Here is a 21,897-nt window from a genome sequence, read left to right as displayed (position 1 = left end):
ACGCCTGGAGCGGCGCGGGCTCCGCCCTCTGCGCCTGCGCGCTGCGGCCGGCTCGAGGACCCGGATTTAAAGAGACAGGCGCTCCAACCGTCGTGGCGGCGCGCGGCCCGGGGCGCCGGGTCCGAGGCCTGCGGGGTGCGCCGGAGCCGGGAAGGCAGGTGAGGGGCGGGCGCGGCGGGGCCGGGCGGCGGGCCGGAGCCGGCCCCCTCGGCTCCTCCCCCGCCCGCCGAGCCCCGGGGCACACCCTCCGTGACGTGGCGGCCCCCCGGGAGCCCGCGGGGGCTGGCCCGCGGCTCCCCGGGACCCCGCGGCTCCGCGGGTGGGAGGGCTCCCAGGGCCGGGCCAGGTCTGCACGGCGGCTGCGCCGAGGCCGGTGCGCGGCGGGGCGGGCGGGAGGCTTCCGGTGCCCCCGCGCCCGCACCGCCTCCGGGCCGCGCTGGCCGGCGCGCCCTGCACACGCCCCGGGGCGTCGGGAGGCCCCCGCGGGAACGGGGCCCCCGCAGGAGGCGCGGGATGGATGCGGGGCTGCGGGGCGGGCGCGGGGCTGCGGGGCGGCGGGGCCTGGCGCGGGGCGGGGGCGGGGCGGGGCGGGGCCCGGGGCCTCCCGAGCACCGGGTGGAGGCCCGGGGGTGCTGAGCGCCGGGGGCCCCTTCTGCTGCGCTGCGGGACCTCAAGCCTGCTGGTCCTCGCAGACCCGCCGCGGTCTCACGGTCTCACCGCGAAGCCTGCGCGGGCTGCACAGGATTCCCAGCGTATTTAAAATGAGAACAACGAGATGCTTTAGAACATAGGAATCTAGAAAGGCGGGAGGACACCATGTGAGCGTAACCCCCGCCTCCGTTTGGGGTGATTTATGGGTTCCCCTGCCTCCTGCCTCCTACACCGCGCTCCGAGCAGAGCAGGCTGAGCGCACAGCGGGAGGGAGCCTCCGCTTTCCTGAGCGGGGTAAGAGCTCCCGCGCTGGGAAGGACAAGCTGGGGAGTCTGTTGTCCGCGCCCTAGCGCTGCAGGGAATTGGGAGAGGTCACACAGCTAAGGAGCGAAGATAGGAACCCAGGCAGGCTGGTTCTAGGCTCCATTTAATTGCCTCTCAAAATAGGTCATCTGATTACATCACAAGTCTATAGGGTGACCTCATTTTATTTTCTGAGAATGGCCTGTATGTTATACTTCACATTAAAAACTTCATGAGGGCAGCCCCGGTGGCTCAGCGGTTTGGTTCCGCCTTTGGCCCAGGGCGTGATCCTGGAGACCTGGGATCGAGTCCCACGTCGGGCTCCCTGCATGGAGCCTGCTTCTCCCTCTGCCTGTGTCTCTGCCTCTCTCTCTCAGAATGGATGAATAAATAAATAAATCTTAAAAAAAAAAAAACTTTATGAGCATCATGTAATTTTTTTTTGTTTTGCTTTGATGATGACTAAAAAGAAACTTCAGGATCCTGTAATACGTAAGAGTCATCATCCACTATAAGTATCTGGTATCGCTGATGGCCTGAGAAAAGCTTTCATGTTATTTGGATTTGATTCTCTTGGTTGTGATTTGTTAGATGTACATGCGTGCGTTAAGTATTTGAACACCCTTCTGCAAACTGAATTTTCCTGTCCTGGAACTCTTCTTCATCTTATAGGCAATAAATCTTTAATACTTTGGGAAATGTTTGGTTGGTCAGCATGGGATGTATTAAGGCTTTGGGCTTAGGAGAAAGTGGAAGCCTGGCTCCTCATTTATATCTCACTTTTTCTGCCTCTCACACAGCTGTATGACTTTGGCTTTCAAGATCCTCTTCCCACCAACCTTCCGCGCACTCAGGCGAAAAGAATTGTGCCTGTTCCGAGAGCCACATCACTGGCCTGACATAAGACAGTTCAGCCATTGGTCAGAAAGAGGTCTGCTTCATGGGTCCTGCCTCCTCCAGAGAAGAAAGCCTGTTCTGTCATTCCAGGAAGGCAGTCTAAGACCACGTGCCACCTGCCTTGTTTTTTTGCCAGGGTCGCATGTGGGACTCTGCAGTGGGCCCTGTGAGATGGCTGAGCAACGGTTCTGTGTGGACTATGCCAAGCGTGGCACGGCTGGCTGCAAAAAATGCAAAGAAAAGATTGTGAAAGGTGTATGCCGGATTGGCAAAGTGGTGCCCAATCCCTTCTCAGAGTCCGGGGGTGATATGAAAGAGTGGTATCACGTTAAATGCATGTTTGAGAAATTGGAGCGGGCCCGGGCCACCACAAAAAAAATTGAGGACCTCACAGAGCTGGAAGGCTGGGAAGAGCTGGAAGATAATGAGAAGGAACAGATAAGCCAGCACATTGCAGGTGGGTGAGGGGAAAAAAAGAGGAGAGGAGAGTCCCATTTTTTTCTTCCTTCCCACTTTTTTTTTTTTTTTTTTGGAATTTCAAATTTACAGAAGAGTTGTGAGAATAAAAAAAGAAAAAAGAAAGTACATATTCCTTCTCCCCTGACACACCTGTTGTTAACATTTTGTTCTCTAAGCGTTATCAGTTGTGTTCTTATGTGCACTGTTGTTCTTTCCACCTGATCACAGCTTGACTTTTCTTCCTGAACCATTTTATGGCCTTTGCCTTTCAATACTTCAGTGTGTGTATCTTAAAAATGGGAGTATTCGGGATCCCTGGATGGCTCAGTGGTTGAGCGTTTGCCTTCAGCCCGGGGCGTGATCCTCAAGTCCCGGGATCGAGTCCCACATCGGGCTCCCTGCATGGAGCCTGCTTCTCCCTCTGCCTGTGTCTCTGCCTCTCTCTCTCTCTCTCTCTCTCTCTGTGTGTGTCTCTCATGAATAAATAAATAAAAACTTAAAAAAAAAAAGGGAGTATTCTCTCACATGACCATAATACAGCAATCAACTCCAGTAAATTGATCCTTTATGTAGTACTGTAATGCACCATTTGTATTCCAGTTTTGTCCATTGGTCAAATGTTATCTTGTATAGCTTATAGCTTTTTCTCCCTCCACAGTAGAATCCCACTCTAAGATTCAGGTATTGCATTTTGTTGTCTCTGTGGCTTCCTTTAATCCGGAACATTTCCATAATCTTTCTTTTATGACATTGATTTTTTTTTTTTTTTTTGACATTGATATTTTTGAAGAATAGAGTACCTACCATCACCCCCTCTTATCTTTTGATTTTATCCTGTGGACTTACAGATTACTTTTTCCTGGTGATTTTTAATTTACTGTATTTTATAATTCTATACTTGACTGTCCTATATTTGGCCACTTGGGGAAGCCCCTTTGCTCTGGTTTCTGTGTCCTGGATGCTGCCTCTTTTTTTTCCTTGTTTTAATGTTTTTAAGGACTTCCTTACTTTCTAGCATTGCAGCATGTGCTTAGGCTTACATTATTATTATTTTAAGATTTTGTTTTTAAGTAAGCTCTATAACCCAGTGTGTGTCTCAAACTCACAACTCTTGAGATCAAGAGTTGCATGCTCCACCGACTGAGCCAGCCAGGCACCCTTCTTAGGCTTACCTTGTATGTATCCTACCTACCACCACTCTGGAATCAGCCATTTGTCTAAAGAATCCTGGTTCCAATTAGTGGGGAATGGCTTTAGAGACCAAAATCTAGATGCTCTTTCCTTGTTGCCATGAGGTGTTTATGCCTTTCTTTTTTTTTTTTTGTTTTTTGAGTTTTTATTTATTCATTCATGAGAGACAGAGAGAGGCAGACACATAGGCAGAGGGAGAAGCAGGCTCCCTGCGGGGAGCCCGATATGGGGCTCAATCCCAGGACCCCAGGATCACAACCTGAGTTGTAGGCAGATGCTCAACCTCTGAGCCACCCAGGCATCCCAGGTGTCTTTGCTTTTAAGACCTTTCAGCAGGCAGAAATAGAAAATATATGCATGTTTACACACAAAACACATGCTTACACATACACAGTTATATATATATGTATGCATTCATATGTACAGATTCACGTGTGTGTATTTTTAGAAATCTTATACTGATACTTCCAAATCCAGTTAGTCATTTATGACCTTCCATGTGCTCATCTTTAAAGTAATTTTTGTATCTTCAATTAAGTATAGTTCTAGAAGGTCACTTTGGAGGACTCTGGCAGTGGCCCTAAAAATGGGCAAAAAAATAAAAATGGGCAACTATCTATCACTGTTCTTTGAGAGAAGATGTCCAGGAGAGAAAGCTACTTTGAGTATACTTTTTTTTCTCAAGCTCCCCATCCTGCCCTGCCCTGCCCTGCCCTGACTTGGCCATCTGCCTCAGCCTGTGTTACTTCTTGATTAATCGAAAAACAAGGTAGAATCAAACTCACACAGCTCAGAAGACTCAGCAACAGGGACTTTCCCTGCATGGGCCATCCTAATACTTGCTGTTCTCCATCTTCATTGTACTTTCTTATTCATCTATAAATTGGGGCTAATTCCATGGAGCTGAGGACCCCAGGTTTTATCTGTGGAGATGTGTTCTGATTTTTCCCAAATCCGGAGGTCATTCTATATGGGTTAAGAGGTGGAGAGTGCCGATGAAAATATAAATTACTAATAGAAGTAAAGAGCTCCTCGCCCCAGGACTCTCACCCACTGACTCCACTCAAAAAGGTCAGCAGTCCGCAGCCAACCTTGGAGTGATGTCACGGTAATAACTCATCTGGGAAGGCTGTAAGAGCAGTTGTTAAATTCTTGGGAAGTTTTTCTCAGGGATCTTTCACTGAAACATTTTCCCTCTTTTGGGGGTCCTACAGATCTGTCTTCTAAGGCAACAGGAACACCAAAGAAGAAAGCTGTCGTCCAGGCTAAGCTGACAGCCACTGGCCAGGTGACCTCTCCAGTGAAAGGTGCCTCATTTGTCACCAATACCAATCCCCGGAAATTTTCTGGTTTTTCAGGTGAGAGATTTGAGCTACTTTAGCTGTTATGGTCCTTTTAATTTGGAATCCTATTTGGGATTCTGGCCAAGAGTGAAAATTCTGTGCTATCTATCCTCATTCATAATTTGCTTCCGTCTGAGCAAAGAGGCAGGTAATGGCTAATTTTCAACATTCCCCTGGTATAGCATTTCTTTGTATACGTTAATCTTTAGTGCAACAAAAAAGATGTGTTTTCAAGACTTTTTCCCCTTGAAGTAGTCACCTGGGTCAGATGGAAATGATTATAACCTACCCTATAACTTCCTTGTGTTTTAGTAATGAAGGAATTTTGAGAAATTGCATCCCTAAACTTGCCCAAAGCAGAGATGAAAGTATGGTCAATGTCCTGCATGGCCTTACATAATAGGGAGCATTGGGTTCGGGACTTTTACCTCTGTAGTTACTTGTTTGTTCTTCAGTTAACCTTAGGAAGTACTTTCGCGAGCCCCATTTTATGAGTGAGAGAGCTGATGTCCAGTTCATTATGGAGTTAGTATTGATATTGAGGTCTCTTTAACTCCCAACACCTGTGCTCTTTTACCTTGCACCTTGTTGCCTCTTATTGGGAGACATTCTTGTGACCAACTCAGGTAAAGAAAGTAGAGCAGAACACATGAACTCAGAAGTTGTTCGGGGAAGGAGCTTTAAGCAAGTGAAAGAAACGTAGACTTGACGTTGGGAGACCTGGGTCTTGGTCCCAGGGCTGCCATGGGACAGCTTGCTCAGGGGAGCAAGTTGCTTTACCTCGGAGCCTCTGTGGCCTCATCTGTGAAGGGGGAATGGTAACACCTGCCTCCTTTACCCTACAGTATTTGCATGAGAACTACTGGAGAAAAGATGGCAAAATCAGTAACCCTGAGGTTTGTTTTTTCTTTGGTGGTAGGCCAAAACCAGAAATACAGAAGAGTCCCGGTGGCAATAAGGACAGCATGTTCCTGGAAGGGCCCAGGTCCTAGGGAGGGAAATTTGGGAGGAGCTGAGAGAAATGGGGTGTTCTAAAGTCTTACAATCTGCCAAGCACCAACACTTTGGAGATTTTGTTCCCTAAAATCATCTTTAGACCCTAGGTCAGAGATGAGGATGGATTTATAATTTACAGACCCCAGGCAAGAGGAAGCTTACATCAGCAGCCTGCTTGCTAATGGCTCTGCTGCAAGCTTGCAGAATGAAATGTGCTTTGTAAAGGAGGTAAGAGAGAATCACTCAGGAGTTGTACAGTATTTTGGGGTGTCTGGAGGAAAGTCTTACTCATTGACCCCCTTTTATTTTGGCACTAAGAAGTGGTGAGTGGGAGAGAGCACCAAAAGCCTTGGGATGCCTTCTCTCGGGTCTTGGGCTTCTCAGCAGTAAGAAGAGATTGAACCAGGTCATCTTTAAGGCTTCTTCCAGCCCCAAGTCTACTGATAGTGACAGTTTACCACTGATGAACCTGTCCCTTGGTTTCTCTTCCATTCTCTTCTGCACTTTTTCGGTCAGCTTTACCATTGCTCTAAGGCCCACCCTCTGCACAAAGGCTACTTGTTCTATGCGGCACTTCTATAAAGAAACGCACAGCAGCTGAGCCTCTGCGCAAGTGTGAGCCTGTTTCATTACCTGTAAGATGGGTGTCATGGTATCCACCCCATAGGGTGATTTGGGGCAATGAAGTGGAGCTCCATTTGGAGCGCCAGCAGAGTTATTAGTTTCCCTTTCTTCCTTCTCAGCAAGGCAAATGAATCATCCCTGATGTTTCTTTCTCCAACAGCCAAGCCCAACAACTCTGGGGAAGCCCGCTCAAGCCCTACCCCTAAGGCAAGTTTGTCCTCAAGCAGATGTGATCCCAAGCACAAGGATTGTCTGCTACGTGAGTTTCGGAAGCTGTGTGCCATGGTGGCTGAGAATCCTAGCTACAACACGAAGACCCAGATCATCCAGGACTTTCTTCGGAAAGGTTCAGCAGGAGGTGGGATCTAGAACTGGATGGGTTTTCCTCTGAAGAGCTTAGAGCCATGGCTGGTTTCATGGGCATGTGAACCATACCTTTGCACAGGGCCCCATGCGTGGTTTAATCCTCTGTTAATACTGCCTTTAAAGTCTCTCTCTTTCTCTCTTAAGATTTTTTATTTTTAAGTAATGTCTATACCCAACTTGGGGCTCAAATTTACAACCTCAAGATCAAGAGTTGTATGCTCTACCGACTGAACCAGCCAGGCACCCCTTGAAATTCATAATAATTTTGAACAGAGAACTCTTGCCTTTTACTTCTTATTGGGCCCCACAAAGAATACAGCCAGTTCTGCTCAGAGCATATTGGTATCCTTCTTCTTCTGCCTTTATTTGATCCCCTGGAGGCCAGGAGAATGTATTGCATTTGACCAAGAGGAAAGTTCACTACCCTGCATGTTTGATCAGGTTTTTGTGACCCACATGCACAGCTGGAGTAGTCTTCCAGTTCTTTTATTCATCTAACAAATCATCATTGAGCATCTGTAATGTGCTCATCGCTGGCGACACTGAACTGAAAGTGTAGCCATGCCCTCTGGGAGTTCATCCAGGGGAGGTAGCCACGTGAGCCACCAGCCACCAGATGCTGTGGTCTCTACTACTGTAACAAAACACGCAGGGTATCTTGTATCGTGGTAGCGCAGACAGCAATGTAGACCTCTCTTTCAGTCCTTGAGTTTATGTATGTATTTGTTTAAGCTCCATTTCTCAAGAAGGCTTCGATTCTTCTGTCTCCAGATGGTTTCCACGGTGACGTGTACCTAACAGTGAAGCTGCTGCTGCCGGGTGTTATTAAGAGTGTTTACAACTTGAATGATAAGCAGATTGTGAAGCTTTTCAGCCGCATTTTTAACTGCAACCCAGATGATATGGCACGGGACCTAGAGCAGGTCAGAGGAAAGGGAGGGTGGGCAGCGTTCCAGGTGGGGCTCTGCCAAGCCAGGCACCTGCAGCCTCTTTTTTCTGGTTGGGGCACATACTGTTTCAGGAAACTGAAACCCATTTGAGCAAGCTTCCTTTATGAGAGCTCAATGTGAGGCTACAGCCGTTAGTTTCACAAGATTCTGAGGATTGCAGTCATACTGCCACAGAGCCCCAAGGGGCCTAGATTTCGAAGGACAGGATTTGAGATCTCCCATGGTCTCTCCTTGGGTTCCTGTTCAGGACCCTACTTTTTTTTTTTTTTTTGCTTTTTTTCAGTATAACTTGGTATAACATGGGAGCCCTGGGTGGCTCAGTGCTTGAGTATCTGCCTTTGGCCCAGGACATGGTCCTGGGGTCTCAGGGTCCCGGGATCGAATCCCGCATCAGGCTCCCTGCATGGAGCCTGCTTCTCCCTCTGCCTGTGTCTCTGCATCTCACTGTGTGTCTCTCATGAATAAAAAATAAAATCTTTTCAAAATTAAAAAAAAAAAAAAAAAAAAAAACTTGGTATAACATTCAGCTTTGTTTATTCGTGACTCCAGTTTTGGCATCATGGAAGGTTTTATCCAAGCCACCCCCCCTTATCTGATGACCATATTTGTTTCTTAGTTCAAATTCATTATTTTTTTAAATATTTTTCGAGAGAGAGAGGAGGGCAGTAGGGGAGGGGCAGAGGGAGAGAGAATCTTAAGCAGGTTCCACACCCAGCACATGAGCCCAAGAGGGCTCAATCTCACAATCCTGAGATCATGACTTGAGCCAAAATCAAGAGTCAGACACTTAACTGACTGAGCCATGCAGGTGCCCCCCGCTTAGTTCAAATTCTAACAGGAATCAGGGACACCTGGGTGGCTCATTGGTTTGGTGCCTGCCTTTGGCCCAGGGCGTGATCCTGGAGACCCGGGATTGAGTCCCACGTCAGGCTCCCTGCATGGAGCCTGCTTCTCTCTCTGCCTGTGTCTCTGCCTCTCTCTCTGTATCTCTCATTAGTAAATAAATAAAAATTTTTTAAAAGCTTAAAAAAAATTCTAACAAGAATCAAATTGGCTCAGTCCTGGATTAGTCCTTATATCACCTCTCGGCCAAGGCAGGTGGCCAGATCTTGTGGTGGGTAGAGGTGCTCTTTCAGAAACTGTGGGTGGGATAGATTGTCCAAGAAGTGAGATTAATATGTGTGAGTTGGGGACATGAGTGATGTTCACTGTTAGTCCTGAAGGCTTGGGGGAAACACTCGGCCATTCTGGGGTTGCAACAATTTTGGTTTTTGGAGACAGGGCGACGTGTCAGAGACAATCAGAGTCTTCTTTGAGCAGAGCAGATCTTTCCCCCCAGCTGCCAAGAGCCTTCTTACCATCCAGGAAGTGGACAAATTCCTCCTTCAGCTCTCCAAGCTCACCAAGGAGGATGAGCAGCAACAGGCCCTGCAGGACATCGCCTCCAGGTGGGAGAGCTGCCCAGTGAGGATGGGCTTGGGGTGATAGAATCACCAGGAAAGGAAGGTTTAGGGGTCCAGAGCTCTCCAAAGACCAAGTGGAATGTGCCTTCCCCCTAGGTGTACAGCCAATGACCTTAAGTGCATCATCAGATTGATCAAACACGATCTGAAGATGAACTCGGGTGCAAAACACGTGTAAGTACCAATCCCTCTGACAGCCTTAGCTGCTGGCTTCCTGTGTTGCCAGCTGGTGTCAGGAGTTTTAAGTCCTGATCTGGATTCAAGTCCTGGTTCCACCTTACTCCTTCCTTCGGGGCCCATCACTTGACCTAGCTCAGTCTCCATTTTCTTATATGAAATGTCAGAATACCCTTCTCACATAGTTATTAGAATTGAAAGCATAGAAATGTTCAATAAATAGAGTATGAGTTACTTGCCCACTCTAGCTCCCTCTTTGCTTAAGGCAGTATCCATGTTGACCCAGGATCTCAAAATCATTGAGTTTTCCAAGAACATTTTATCCTGCAGAAGGCTTTAAACAGTAGAACGTAAGCTTTCTCCCTATATTGGAATCCTTCCTCTCTGCAAGAACTGACTGCTAGCTAGCTAAAGCAATAAGGTCAAAGGCAATGGTTTTTGTTTTTTTTTTTTTGCTCCTGTCTGCCCCGGCAGGTTAGATGCCCTTGACCCCAATGCCTATGAAGCCTTCAAAGCCTCACGCAACCTGCAGGATGTGGTCGAGCGGGTCCTCCGCAACGAGCAGGAGGTGGAGAAGGAGCCAGGCCAGAGACGAGCTCTGAGTGTCCAGGCTTCCTTGATGACGCCAGTGCAGCCCATGCTGGTAAGGATGCTGCTCTGGCCCTACTTTGTCCAGATGTTCTAACCTTCCCTGTGAGATCTGGGAGGGTATGAATGTCGGAGGAGTTTGGGTCAGGCACAATGGAGATGCAAAAGGGTATATCTCAATGGGTGTATAAAGGTGAAGGAGAAGACTGTGGTCTGGTAGAAATGTCTGAACTTGAGGCCCAGCTCTGCCGCCAGCAAGCTGTAGAATCTGGAATGAATTACCTAGCCTTTCTTGGTTTTTCATTTCCTTGCGTGAATTATGTATGAAACCATCTGAAGCATCTAGTTAGAATCCTTTTTCAGTCATCTTTCCTAAAGATAGGTGGATACATTAACTCCTAAAGTTCTGTGACCTACCCCAGAGTAGCTCTGACAGTTATAGTGGCAGAGCCAGGCTTCCTGTGACACAGTGACTTGACCTCTTTCTTCTGGAAACAAGCCTAAGGAATGAAGACCAGGTCTGACTTGGTATAACATGGGAGCCCTGGGTGGCTCAGTGGTTGAGCATCTGCTCAAGATCATCTTGAGCCTCTGCTCATTTCATGAGAAGTAGGATTTCCTATCTACATTGGTTTTTCTGGGCAGTGGGACCCTCCCCAAATGCCATGCCTAGTGAGAGCCTTGGGGTTGCTCCATTGGGGTGCAGTGCCTTTCATGAGCCTGTCTTGTGACATGTAGTCTACAATATAGACTACAGCCTTTGGTTAGGGTTCTGTGTTTGGGATGGGGAAGTGTTTTCTCTCTCCCGGAATGTGGCACGGCCAGCACCAAAGTAGTGAGCTCTGCATCCCAGGGACAGGACTCAGATCACAGTAGTGATCTTTCTGACTTTCATACGAATTCTTCTTGGAGTCTGTTGTACAACCTGCCATTTATTCAAAGAGTGTATAGGTTAGATAGTTTCGTGATAAACTACACAGGCTTTGGAGTTGGGCCTAGCATCATTCCTGCCCCTCACTTGCTGTATAACTTGAAGTGAGGACTTCTAATGCTCTTCAAACTGGTTTTCTCATCCATAAAATGAAAACTGTGTCTATCACATAAGATGATCTGACACATACAGACACCCCCAGGATGGTAGTGGTTAGGTTGAGTCTGGATGGCACTGATATGTGCAGAGGCACTCTTGTGGCCTGTCCTGGGGCTCTCTGACCACTGCTACCATGCCAGCCTCTCTGTCGCCTACCTCTCTTTATCTTCCCCTCTACATATCTCCTGTGCTGAGGTCACTGCTGTTTTGGGGGATTTTTTTTTAAGATTTTATTTATTTATTCATGAGAGACAGAGGCAGAGACACAGGCAGAGGGAGAAGCTGGCTCCTCTTAGGGAGCCCGATGTGGGATTCGATCCCAGGACCCTGAGCCAAAGGCAGACACTCAACCACTGAGCCACCCAGGCATCCCTACTGCTGTGTTTAATAGGAAGCCAAGGCCCTGCAAGATCCTGAATTACTGAGAAAAAAAAAATGAAATACTGTTTCAGTGGAATTTTATTTATTTGTAGTCCCCAAAAGCCCAGCTCCTGTTTTAGCTGCAGTGATGCTTATAGTCCAAATAAGCACTGCCTAGCCTTGTACATTTCCCCCAGCTCTTGAGCAGTCTGCCTGGAGGGTATCCTGTGGTCAGCAGGCCTTGGGACCTGGACTCTGGGGCTGTCATGCCCAAGCAGCCCCCAGTGAAGAACACCTATAAGTCTCCAGGCTTTTCTTTCCCCTTCCCCCTCCCAAGGCCGAGGCCTGCAAGTCCATCGAGCATGCGATGAAGAAGTGTCCTAACGGCATGTTTTCCGAGATCAAGTACGATGGGGAACGAGTCCAGGTGCATAAGAACGGGGATCACTTCAGCTACTTCAGCCGCAGCCTTAAGCCTGTGCTGCCTCACAAGGTACAGGTCCCTTCCTCTGCTGGGACCATCTCCCTCCCTTCCCCTAAGAACCTCGAGGCTGTGGTTCTGTAGTCCTTTCAGCTCTGGTATGCAGTAGAGTTTCTTTTGTATTTGTTGAATGAATGTATGTATTTTTGGAGTCTTGCAATGAAGGGCTGCTCAGTGGGGACACCCGAAGATCCCACACTTGGGTTAGCACATAGCCCCAGGGGACGGTGACATTCCCCTTGCCCACATTGATGCTGGGACCATGAGCTCACCTGGCAAGTGACTTGCAGTGCTTGTCTTCTGCGTTTCCATGTCCTGTGTGCTCCACGAGTGAAATTACAGGTTAGGGACAAAGAAGCTATTGGGCTGTCCTTCATGAATTTGATAAGCCTTTACTGAGTGCTTAGTCTGCGCTAGGTGCTATTCTTGATAGTGGATGTACAGCAGTAAAAAAAAATGGACAAAAGTACTTGCCCTCCTCCCCCGCCAGAAGCTTACATTGTGATGTAAACACAATCCAGTGGGGACATCTGAGAGCACAGACTCCTGTCCTTTATTAAGGGGCTTTAAGAACCTTGCCCCTGAGTCCTCAGCAGCCAGGGTTTCTGTGAGCTTTGGGGCACTCCTCAGGGAAAAGCTGCTGGGATATCTGGCCCCAGTAGCCTTTGAGTAGAGGGGACTCTGTGCTTGCTATGCCTTCTCTCCCAGGACAGACTCCATTTTTCAGAGCCCTGGGGGTGGAGGAGATGTGTTGGGTGGCTCGCGTGCTTCCCTCACCCCTGCCTCCCTGCTGGAGCACCGGGCATTGGGCCATTCATTTCAGATATGCAGAGGAGGGCTAAGCATTGGCCTCCCCAGGGAGATTAGTGCAGACTCACCGGCTTGGTGGGGCCCAGTAACCTAGTCCAGGAACTCTCCTGGGTTGCTGCTCAGTGGGCACCTCTGCTACCTGGAAGAGGTTTGGGCCCAGCTTTCAGAGTTCTAGACCTTTCCTGACTCTCTCTTACCAGTTGTCCCTTGTCTCTCCTGTGCTTGGGGGACAGTTATACAGGCCTCCTCTCTCCCCACTCCAAGCCCCATAGGTAGCAAGTGTGCTCTCCGGACCTCACTGCTGGTATCATGTGGCAGGGGCCACCCTCCGTCACAGTGGGACTACTCCTGTCTGGAACTCTCAGAGACTAGGGATCTGCCTGTATCAGGAAAAACTCTGATTGCAAACGTCCTTTCGTACTGTTCTGAAGATGGCTGCGGGTCCCAAGCTCCCACCCTGGAGAAGACCCTTCTGTTTCCTTGTTGCTCCTAAGAGGGTTCATTGCCTCCTTTCCATCCATCTTGTCATAACTCACCTGTTCTCCCCACAGGTGCCTGCTGCTTGAACTGCTGCCTCCCTTCCACAGGTGTCTGCCCCTACCTCCTCCTCCACATACCCAACTCCCTGTTTCTTCCTTTTTCCTCCAAACTTTCCATCATGGCCCAGAGTGGCTCAGCCCAGGCCGACCTCTTCCTGGGTCTCGAACACTCTCTCGAACTGTCGTCTCAGTGGTGGGTAAGGCCTAGGTCTGTTCTGGACCTGAGTTTGGCTTCCACGTGTTGGTGTTCTGTGTTCCTTCTGGGGCCTGGCTCTTGCGTTCTGGCCTGGCTTTAGATCACTGCTGCCCATTCTTCCCTCAAGTAAGTCACTCTTCTGTCCCCCTAGGTGGCCCACTTTAAGGACTACATCCCCCAGGCTTTCCCTGGGGGCCACAGCATGATCTTGGACTCCGAGGTGCTCCTGATCGACACGAAGACAGGCAAACCGCTGCCCTTTGGGACTCTTGGAGTGCACAAGGTACTGGCTCAGGGCCGGGTGTGCAGGAATGGGCAGGTATGCGCACCTGTACAAGTATTTGTGTGCGCTCTTGGTCTGGACAGAGGGGGACTCTGTTCCTCACTCAGGGTTGGGCTTATCTTTGTTTCTGAACTGTTTCCGAATTTAGCACCAAGTTTAGGTGTGTTGTTTTTTACATAAAAGAAACTAGTATTAGGAACTTAGAATTGGGTCGGTTTCTGTTTAGAACCATCTGCTAAGTGCCCTTGTGGCCCAGGGGCTTCAGAACACATACAGGGCTTTACTGTCCAGTGCTTCAGAGGTTCTCCAGAAGTGGACTGGTCCTCTCCACTGCTTCACGCCCTCTTATTTTTGGCTCTCGTACTTACTACCTCATTTTCCCTTACAGAAAGCTGCCTTCCAGGATGCTAATGTCTGCCTTTTTGTTTTTGATTGTATCTACTTCAATGATGTCAGTTTGATGGATAGGTGAGAGATCTGGTTTTGGTTCCTGAGTTGGGAGGTGGGGGTTCAGATTAGACAGGAGGGAGGGGAAGGGGGGTTGGGGGAAGGGAGCCAAGAGGTCACACACTTGGCTCTTTGTTGGGGGGGTTGGGGAGGAGCCAAGAGGTCACACACTTGCCACACACTCAGCTCCCCACTTGTGAGACCCAGTTTGCTGACTAGATATCTCTCAGAGCTGAAGTCAGAGAGGAAACCCAGATCCCCACAGAAGTTTCTCTGCTACGGCAAAGTGGGCTGTTAAGAAAAAGACTATGAATGCTATAGGATTTCAGTTTATTTCTCCACAAACACCACCCATGGGAGCATAAGGCGGGTGCTTTTCAGCTCAGGTTTTGCTTTTGGAAGAGGCCACCAGGACGCTGGAGACTAGAGGGACTGACTGTAGGTGGGGCCATCTGACAGAGAACTAGTGGTCTTGACTCCGCTGCATCAGATTCTTGGGCCCAAGAAACCAGTATGGCCCCTTGCTCAGGTAGCCAAGTGTCCCTGCCCCCACCCTCCTGCACTGCCCCGTCACTGAGCATGGCGGGTGGGAAGTGGGAGAGACTGGTTGGTCCTGAGGACCAGCCAGCCTGGGGGCGGGGGGCTGCATGGGTGAAAAATGAGAGAGGGAGTCATTTGTCATGTGGGACCAGACTGTCTAGGCTAGAGGCCAGTTCTCCCATGGCCCATGACAGACTAGGAAGCGCAAGGATGAAGTGGCTCCGTACCGCAGCTCACGGCTGTCGGTTCTGTCATGAGGGAGCCCTGTAGGCCCCGAGAGACAGAACTGTTAGGCGTGGGGGGCTTTGAGCCTTCGTGATGGTAAGCCCGTCACGAAGCAGCCTGTGGTCCTTGTGCCTTCTCTCCTCAGCACTCCTAATGGGAGTGGAGAGTCCCGACCTGACCTCAGCTCTCTCATCCCCCTTAGGCCTCTCTCTGAGCGCCGGAAGTTTCTTCATGACAACATGGTGGAAATTCCCAACCGGATCATGTTCTCAGAAATGAAGCAAGTCACTGTAAGCAAAGTCCCCGCCCCACATATCAGCCTAGTGGTTTGAAAGCAGGGCAGAGCCTCTTGGTCAAGATGTGGCTGGGACAAGAAGTCCTTTTCTTTTGGGGGCTGCCACTGTGTTAGGTTATCTCCCAGTCTCCACGTAGGATGGTGGGGCCTAAAACATCCTACCTAGCTGGGCTCCCTGTGTCTCAAAGCTGCACCCGGGTTCTGGTTGGGAGGACCCCTGCTTTGCAAGACCTTTGTTCGACCTGCTCAAGTCGGGGTGTTTGCAGTGGACACTTGACTAGTGTACAAAAGGGAACCACCTCCACCTCCCCGCCACGGCGCCCTCTGTTCTGACAGCAACCTCAGCTTCTCTCTGTTGCCCTCAGAAAGCTTCAGACTTGGTCGACATGATAAACCGGGTCATCCGAGAGGGGCTGGAAGGGCTGGTGCTGAAGGACGTGAAGGTGAGCGCTCTGCCCTCTGCTTGCTCTCCCCCCAGCCTCCCCAGCCCCAGCCAGCAGAGGGCGGTGGCGGTCTGAGGTGGCCAGGGCTGGGTGCCACAGGGGGGCCTTGCCAGGGCCTCCAGTAGCTCTGTTCTGGACCTAGAGGATGGACTTGTGTTTCCCAGGCCCAGGAGCTAACAGGCCCCTGCCCAGGGTGAACTGGGCACTGTGGTAGAGCCAACAGGTAGAATGAAGAGGAAAAATCCCCCCCCCCCTCCTGGAGTTTCCATTCTAATTTGGTCTCTGTCCTACTCTTCTTCCCTCAGGGTACCTATGAGCCTGGAAAGCGGCACTGGCTGAAAGTGAAGAAAGACTATTTGAATGAGGGGGCCATGGCTGATATGGCGGACCTGGTGGTCCTTGGGGCCTTCTATGGGCAAGGGAGCAAAGGTCAGGATGGCCTCTTTGAAAGGCACCACTCAAAGTGTAGCTGGCCTTCTCACTGGCTCCATCTGCCAGCACGTCCAGGCAGGACTCCCACTGTTCTGCGATTGAGGGCCCCAACCCTCATGTCACCACAGGCAGGGACCCCTGAGCGCAACAGACCCGGGCGGACAGAGGTCAGCAAGAATACCCCATGCTGGCTGGCACAAAAAGCTCACGGTCCGCTAGTTCCTGGGGCCTGGCCACTTTCTCCTCAGGGAAAATCCCCAAATCTAAATGGCAAGGAAGCTGGGGCTTGAGGAATCAACTGTGTGTCAGACGCTGTTCAGTTTTTTTTTTTTTTCACTCCTTACCAGAGCCTTACAAGTTGTATGTGATTATCCCCAATTTACTGAAAAGGAAAATGGGCTCGTAAAGGTCAGACTCCTCCAGCTGGTAGGAGGTAGATCCAGGAGGTGAGCTCAGCGCTCTGATGGCAGGGCCCAGGCCTTTCCCCTCCGGCAGGCTGCCCCTCACTGGGCACATGGGGCTGGCAGCAGTGGCCCCTCCATCCACAGCTTAATTCATCCCCCCTCCCAGGTGGCATGATGTCCATCTTCCTCATGGGCTGCTATGACCCAAGTAGCCAGAAGTGGTGCACGGTCACCAAGTGTTCAGGAGGCCATGATGATGCGACCCTTGCCCGCCTGCAGAAGGAACTGGACATGGTAAAGATCAGCAAGGTAAGGAAGGAGGCTGCTTGGCCCAAGCCTCTGGACTGGACCTCATCCTTGAGACTGGCTGTGCTTGGGGACAACAGGGATTGTTCACCTGTGTCCACAGAGAGGAGAGCTCCTGCTTGGCCGTGGGAGAAGTACTAGGCCTTCAGAGGCTTGGAGGGCCCACCTTGTGGAGACTGGCCTGCATGCCCCCAGGCCACACCCTCTCTGGGCAGGGAGGATCCCATGGGGTGAGGGGCAGCTTTTTGTGAAGTCACCTCTTCACACAAGCCCGTGATCAGGGAGGGTTAAGTTTAGGTTTGGTTTGGTTTGGGAATGGCCCAGGATAGCATCTTTTCTCTTCCAGGATCCCAGCAAAATACCCAACTGGCTGAAAATCAACAAGATCTACTATCCTGACTTCATAGTCCCAGACCCAAAGGTACCAGCCCAGTGACCTGAGGCCCTCCAGCCCACAGAACGAACTTGCAGATTCTTTAATGCCACAGAAATACCATCTCAACCTGACGGTCCAGCCTCTGAGGGGTTCTGGACTGTTCAGCCCAGGGACGGGCCAGTCAACAGTGAGGAATCATCCTTAGTAGAGGGAAGATGAGACTAGACACACAGAAACGGTTTGCTCTAGAAGTGACCTGGCCCAGTTCCTTCCAGGCGCTGACAGAGAAGCTGGGGCCCCAGGGGAGAGCTGGAGCTTCCCTCTGGTCATATAGCAGCAGCAATAGTGGGATTAGAACCTATCTCCCCGTTAGCCAGGGCTTTTTGGGTTTCAGCTAGTCTGTATTGCTTCTAGCTGGTTGGGAGAGGTTTTCCTTCCTAACCAGCGACAACTCCCAACAGAAAGCTGCTGTGTGGGAAATCACGGGGGCTGAGTTCTCCAGGTCTGAGGCTCACACGGCCGATGGGATCTCCATCCGATTCCCTCGTTGTACCCGGATCCGTGACGATAAGGACTGGAAATCTGCCACTAACCTTCCCCAGCTCAAGGTGCCAGCTTACACTGTGTGTGTGTGTTCCTGTCCAGAGGGAGGGCAAGGAGGGAGACCTGCCTGTCGCAGGGCCAGGGGGCCACAGCACCTCCCAAGAGAGAGCCGTGTTGCTCTCAGCCTTTTGCTCAGGACTTGGCCCCCGGCTGTAGTCTCTGTTGCTGAGAACTGGGTGGGGACAGAGAACAGTGACTTGCATGGATTACCCAAGAAATGGCCCAAGTTTAGAAAAGCACCAAGAAAGTCAGGTGCTTTTCCCGGCCATTTGTGTCCCTCCCATTTTTGTTCCTCAGCCACATGCGACTGAGACACACCTCCGAAACCAGTGGCCAGGAACACCTGATATTCTCCGTTGCCTCCCCAGGAACTGTACCAGCTGTCCAAGGAGAAGGCGGACTTCGCTGTGGCGGCTGGAGAGGAGGGAAGCTCCACCACAGGGGGCAGCAGCAGCGGCGGAGAGAACGGGGGTGTCTCGGGGCCTGCTGGGGCTAGCAAGGCCAAGAAGGTGGGAGGGAGGCCGAGTAGCCCCAATGACAGAGGCGGTAAGAGAAGGGACTGGGCTGGGGTGGTGAGTGTGCCTTGAAGGCAGAGCTCAAAGGAGGGGGACCCGGTCTCACGTTCCAGCTCTGAGAGCATGTGATTCACTCTATCCCAAAAGCAGACATGGAGTGCTTTCCCTCGGTGTGTCTGGCTGTCGGCCAGAAGCCGTTCTCTAGGTCCCTTCCATCTGCTCTGCACCTGAGTAACAGGCCCCTAGGAGAGACCCCTCGGACCCAGCGATAAGCCACCCTTGAGCTACAGGGCTTACTAGCTTACAGCCTCCCCTTTCCCCGCTCACCCACATTCCTGGCAGAGCCAGATCCTGGCCCTCCCCCCGGCCTCATCCTGAGCTCTCCCCCTGCAGGCCACAAGTTGATAGCCAAACCTTCCCCTGTGAAAGTGGGGCAGAAGCGGAAGGCTCCCGATGAGGCTTCATGCCCAGCAAAGGTGAGCAGAAGAATCCTGGTGTATGGCAGTGGGGCAGGCGGTGGGGACCAGTTTGGCCCAGGGCTTGGTGATCCCAACCTCCTCCACTTGGGCACTCAGAGCCGAGCGAAAGTGTGGTGGGGGCTAAGGGCCAGCCCCCCTGGCCTGCTCCAGCTGCACACCTGGCCTGGGCAGGGCCTGCAGGACACTGCTCCACCCTCCGCCCTCTTGTTGCCTTGCAGAGGTGGCCGGCCAAGGAGCAGAGAGGAAGAACTATGTCAGCAGGCAGGAGCTAGAACAGCCCAGGCTAGCTGAGAGGCTGCAGGGACCCACCAGGCTGCTGGTCCCGTTCACAATTTACATTAAAGGGGAGAAAGCCCAGTCTAGGTGGAGTGCAGCAGTGTGAGTTTGTGCTTTGGGCCAAAGCAGGAGCCCACAAAGAGCGGGCACGGGGCACTGGCTTGGTGATTGTCCTCCTACCTTAAAAGCCTTTCTCCTTTCATGCTCCCTTGTCCATCATTGGTTTGAAAACCACTTCTGAGCACCTACTGAATCCAGGAAGGAGGCTCAGCCCTGGGGGAGCTGCTGGCCTAAAGGGCACATAGGCAAACGTTTGATCTCTCTACGGTGCGATGGAGCCACATGAATCCTCCCCTACTCCCCAAGTGAAAGCAAGCATCAGAGTTTGGCAGGCAGGGCCCTGAACTCAGTCCCCAGCAGAAGTGTGGAACCTTTCCCATCATTTCCCTGCCTGAAGCCCCTGAACCCATGCCCAGCAGAGCTGGGCTCCTGACACCCCCAAGCCTAGCTCCTTGTGCACCAGTGGACTGCTCTGCCAGCCAGCATAGCATTACTGAGCCAAAGAGCCACTAGTCTGACCCACAGGACGGAGCTTGGACATACATTTCCCTTCTCCAGGGCCCCAGTGTGGGGACCCACCTGCTCTTCCTACTCTTCCTCTAGACAGGGAGGGGCATGTGTCCTCTGTAGTGGTAAGGGACTGGGGTTTTGCTGCCTGGTCCTATTCTCCAGTAAATTCTCTGCGGTCGCGTCCTGACGACTAGGCTCCCTCCAGCTCTGGCTCTTGTTCTGCCCTCAGACCTTCCTCTCTGGCCTGCACTCCTCTGGGTGGGGACACACCCTGACCCCTGTGCGTTTGCAGGTGCTGCTGGACATCTTCACTGGCGTGCGGCTCTACCTGCCACCCTCTACGCCAGACTTCAGCCGTCTCAGACGCTACTTTGTGGCATTCGATGGGGACCTGGTGCAGGAATTTGACATGGCATCAGCCACACATGTGCTGGGTAGCGGGGACAAGAACCCTGAGGCTCAGCAGGTCTCCCCGGAGTGGATTTGGGCGTGTATCCGGAAACGAAGGCTGGTAGCTCCCTGCTAGGACTGCAGCCCTCCCTGGCCGTCAGCCACACACTTCCCTACCACACTGCAGGGCTGCGCTCTGGCTGGGGCAGGCTGGGGCAGGCAGGCGCCAATGGCAAGGACAAGGTGGGATGGCCTTTCTTCAAGCAGTGCATCTTCCAGAACCCACCAACCGTGCTTGGTCTCTTCCTGACCAGGACTTAGGTGCTGTGGGTGCCACCAGTGAAGTCCGTTTCTCCTGCTGGTTTACATAGATCTTTCAGATCTGGGTGCTGGTTTGGTTGTCTTTTTGTTTTCTTTTAAAAGGAAGCTTTTTTTTCCCTCCCCTATAAATATCTTGCAGTTACCCTGCCCTTGCTCCCTCTCCCCCCTGTAATTCTCCTAGCTGGAAAGGCCGGAGTGAAGCTGGGCTGTTGAAGCTTCGTCCACAGAGCCACCTACCTGCCCATTTCCTTGCAGGCTCCTTTTAAAGTTGTACTTAAAAGATTGCCCTCAGAAACGCTTCTATTTGGCAGAACTTGTATTCAGCTTGGCCCTTTTTTGCCAGGAATGAAGCCTCATTTGAAAGAAAACAAAATGAATTTTAGAAATTAATTCTCTGTGTTCTCTTCTGGTAGGGTGTGGGCCCTGGTTTGAAGGGAGGGAACCAGTATCAGAAAACTGGGGCCTTTATAAAGAAGGGGGAGGTTATGTGAGCTGCTCCTCTGGGAGCTAAAGGGCTCCTGGAGAGGATATGCCAACCCCAAATCTGGAACCAAGAGGGGTCTTTGACATAAGCCCACCTCTGAGGACAAAACCGATCCATCTTCTCCCATGTGCAATTTAGTGGAGCAGAGTGCAGTTCAGGAGAACTTCTCATGGCAATGTAAACGCCCTGTAAATCCTCACTGGCTAAAATGAACAAGGCACAATTCACCAGGTGCCCAGCCACTGACACAGCAGGAGCTCAAGGTTGGGTTCTACTTCAGTCGCACACGGCGGCCACGGGGACCGGGCATGGCGGGCCTGTTCCACCCTGAGCCGGGTCTTCAGCACCTGAGCTTCAGTCCCTCCAGGAGAGACTGGGAGCCAGCACCTCAGTCACAGGCTGCTGTGAGGTGCAGGTGACCTGGGGCCGGGTGTGGGGTGGTGTGGTGCAGGAGCATGGGTGCGTGCGTGCACACCCCGCCCCACGGAGAGGGCCCAGGGCCTCCCCTCCCCAGCCCCAGGCCAGCGCAGGCTCACGGGGTGGCTGCCATCCCTTTACAGGCTGGCTCCAGGCAGTTCAGGAGTGCTCGGAGTCCATACTCTTTTTTTTTTTTTTTTTCTTTTTTTTCTTACTGTCGGCAGGCTGCCAGGCTTGTGTGTCTGTCCCCCGCAAGTTAAGGTAACCAGCCTTAGCCTCTGGAACATGCTGGAGTGTTTGGGCCTGTGACAATGAGGACTGCGGCCTCCCCAGACCTTCCTCTGGTGTGCTCCCCTAAAGGAATATTCTGCCGGAGGCTGCTTGCTGGTCAGCCCAGAGGCCAGCTCTAACCCGACCTGGGTCTCTACCTGCCAGTTCAGATGCGCTGGGAGGAAGGGGCAGGAGGGGTTGGCACTGCCCTGACTCTGACCCAGCACGTGGGTGTTTTGAATAGGCACCATTCAGTCTAGCGGCAGAATGGCGAATAAGACTCTCTTTCTTCTATCCCTTGTGCAGACAAAGGCCACTGCTCCTTTGAGCAGTGACC

At 51.5% G+C, this 21,897-nt stretch overlaps 2 protein-coding genes across 8 annotated transcripts in view; one reads left to right on the top strand and one right to left on the bottom strand.

The window, feature by feature from the left end:
• Positions 1-17: 17 nt before the first annotated feature.
• Positions 18-20,779, top strand: LIG3 (DNA ligase 3). 7 transcript variants are annotated; one of them, XM_025440487.3, is made up of 20 exons: positions 18-158; positions 1,755-2,308; positions 4,716-4,859; positions 6,625-6,822; positions 7,602-7,753; positions 9,062-9,228; positions 9,340-9,417; positions 9,895-10,063; positions 11,796-11,951; positions 13,636-13,767; positions 14,156-14,235; positions 15,182-15,269; positions 15,640-15,717; positions 16,023-16,146; positions 16,720-16,862; positions 17,206-17,280; positions 17,697-17,843; positions 18,207-18,384; positions 18,747-18,829; positions 19,051-19,194. In XM_025440487.3, the coding sequence occupies exons 2-20, from the start codon at positions 1,759-1,761 to the stop codon at positions 19,102-19,104; spliced, it is 2,796 nt and encodes a 931-aa protein (XP_025296272.1). In that variant the 5' UTR covers positions 18-158; positions 1,755-1,758; the 3' UTR covers positions 19,105-19,194. The 7 variants fall into 7 exon arrangements, with proteins under 7 accessions (XP_025296272.1, XP_025296271.1, XP_048970179.1 ...); XM_025440482.3 differs by lacking the exon at positions 19,051-19,194 and adding an exon at positions 19,971-20,779 and having other exon boundaries at positions 19-158; XM_025440485.3 differs by lacking the exon at positions 19,051-19,194 and adding an exon at positions 19,971-20,779 and having other exon boundaries at positions 53-154.
• The window catches only part of RFFL (ring finger and FYVE like domain containing E3 ubiquitin protein ligase), an 84,134-nt gene continuing 73,157 nt past the window's right edge, over positions 10,921-21,897 (bottom strand). The window contains exon 7 of the mRNA XM_025440496.3: positions 10,921-20,741. Coding sequence (XP_025296281.1) covers positions 20,710-20,741 — 32 coding nt within the window. The 3' untranslated portion in view covers positions 10,921-20,709. The remainder of the gene's footprint in view (positions 20,742-21,897) is intronic.

Source organism: Canis lupus, chromosome 9 (assembly GCF_003254725.2).
Source record: "Canis lupus dingo isolate Sandy chromosome 9, ASM325472v2, whole genome shotgun sequence".
Classification (NCBI taxonomy): Eukaryota; Metazoa; Chordata; class Mammalia; order Carnivora; family Canidae; genus Canis; species Canis lupus.
Note: the sequence above shows the minus strand (reverse complement) of the source record. Positions and strands in the feature narration are given on the sequence as shown.

What these genes read in the sequence shown, in the direction of transcription:
- LIG3 (XM_025440482.3), top strand. Translation starts at nt 1,759, where the DNA reads ATGACTTTGGCTTTCAAGATCCTCTTCCCACCAACCTTCCGCGCACTC. An exon ending in CTGCAGGACATCGCCTCCAG is followed by an intron (nt 9,229 to 9,339) that starts GTGGGAGAGCTG and finishes CCTTCCCCCTAG; the next exon opens with GTGTACAGCCAATGACCTTA. An exon ending in CTAACCTTCCCCAGCTCAAG is followed by an intron (nt 17,844 to 18,206) that starts GTGCCAGCTTAC and finishes TTGCCTCCCCAG; the next exon opens with GAACTGTACCAGCTGTCCAA.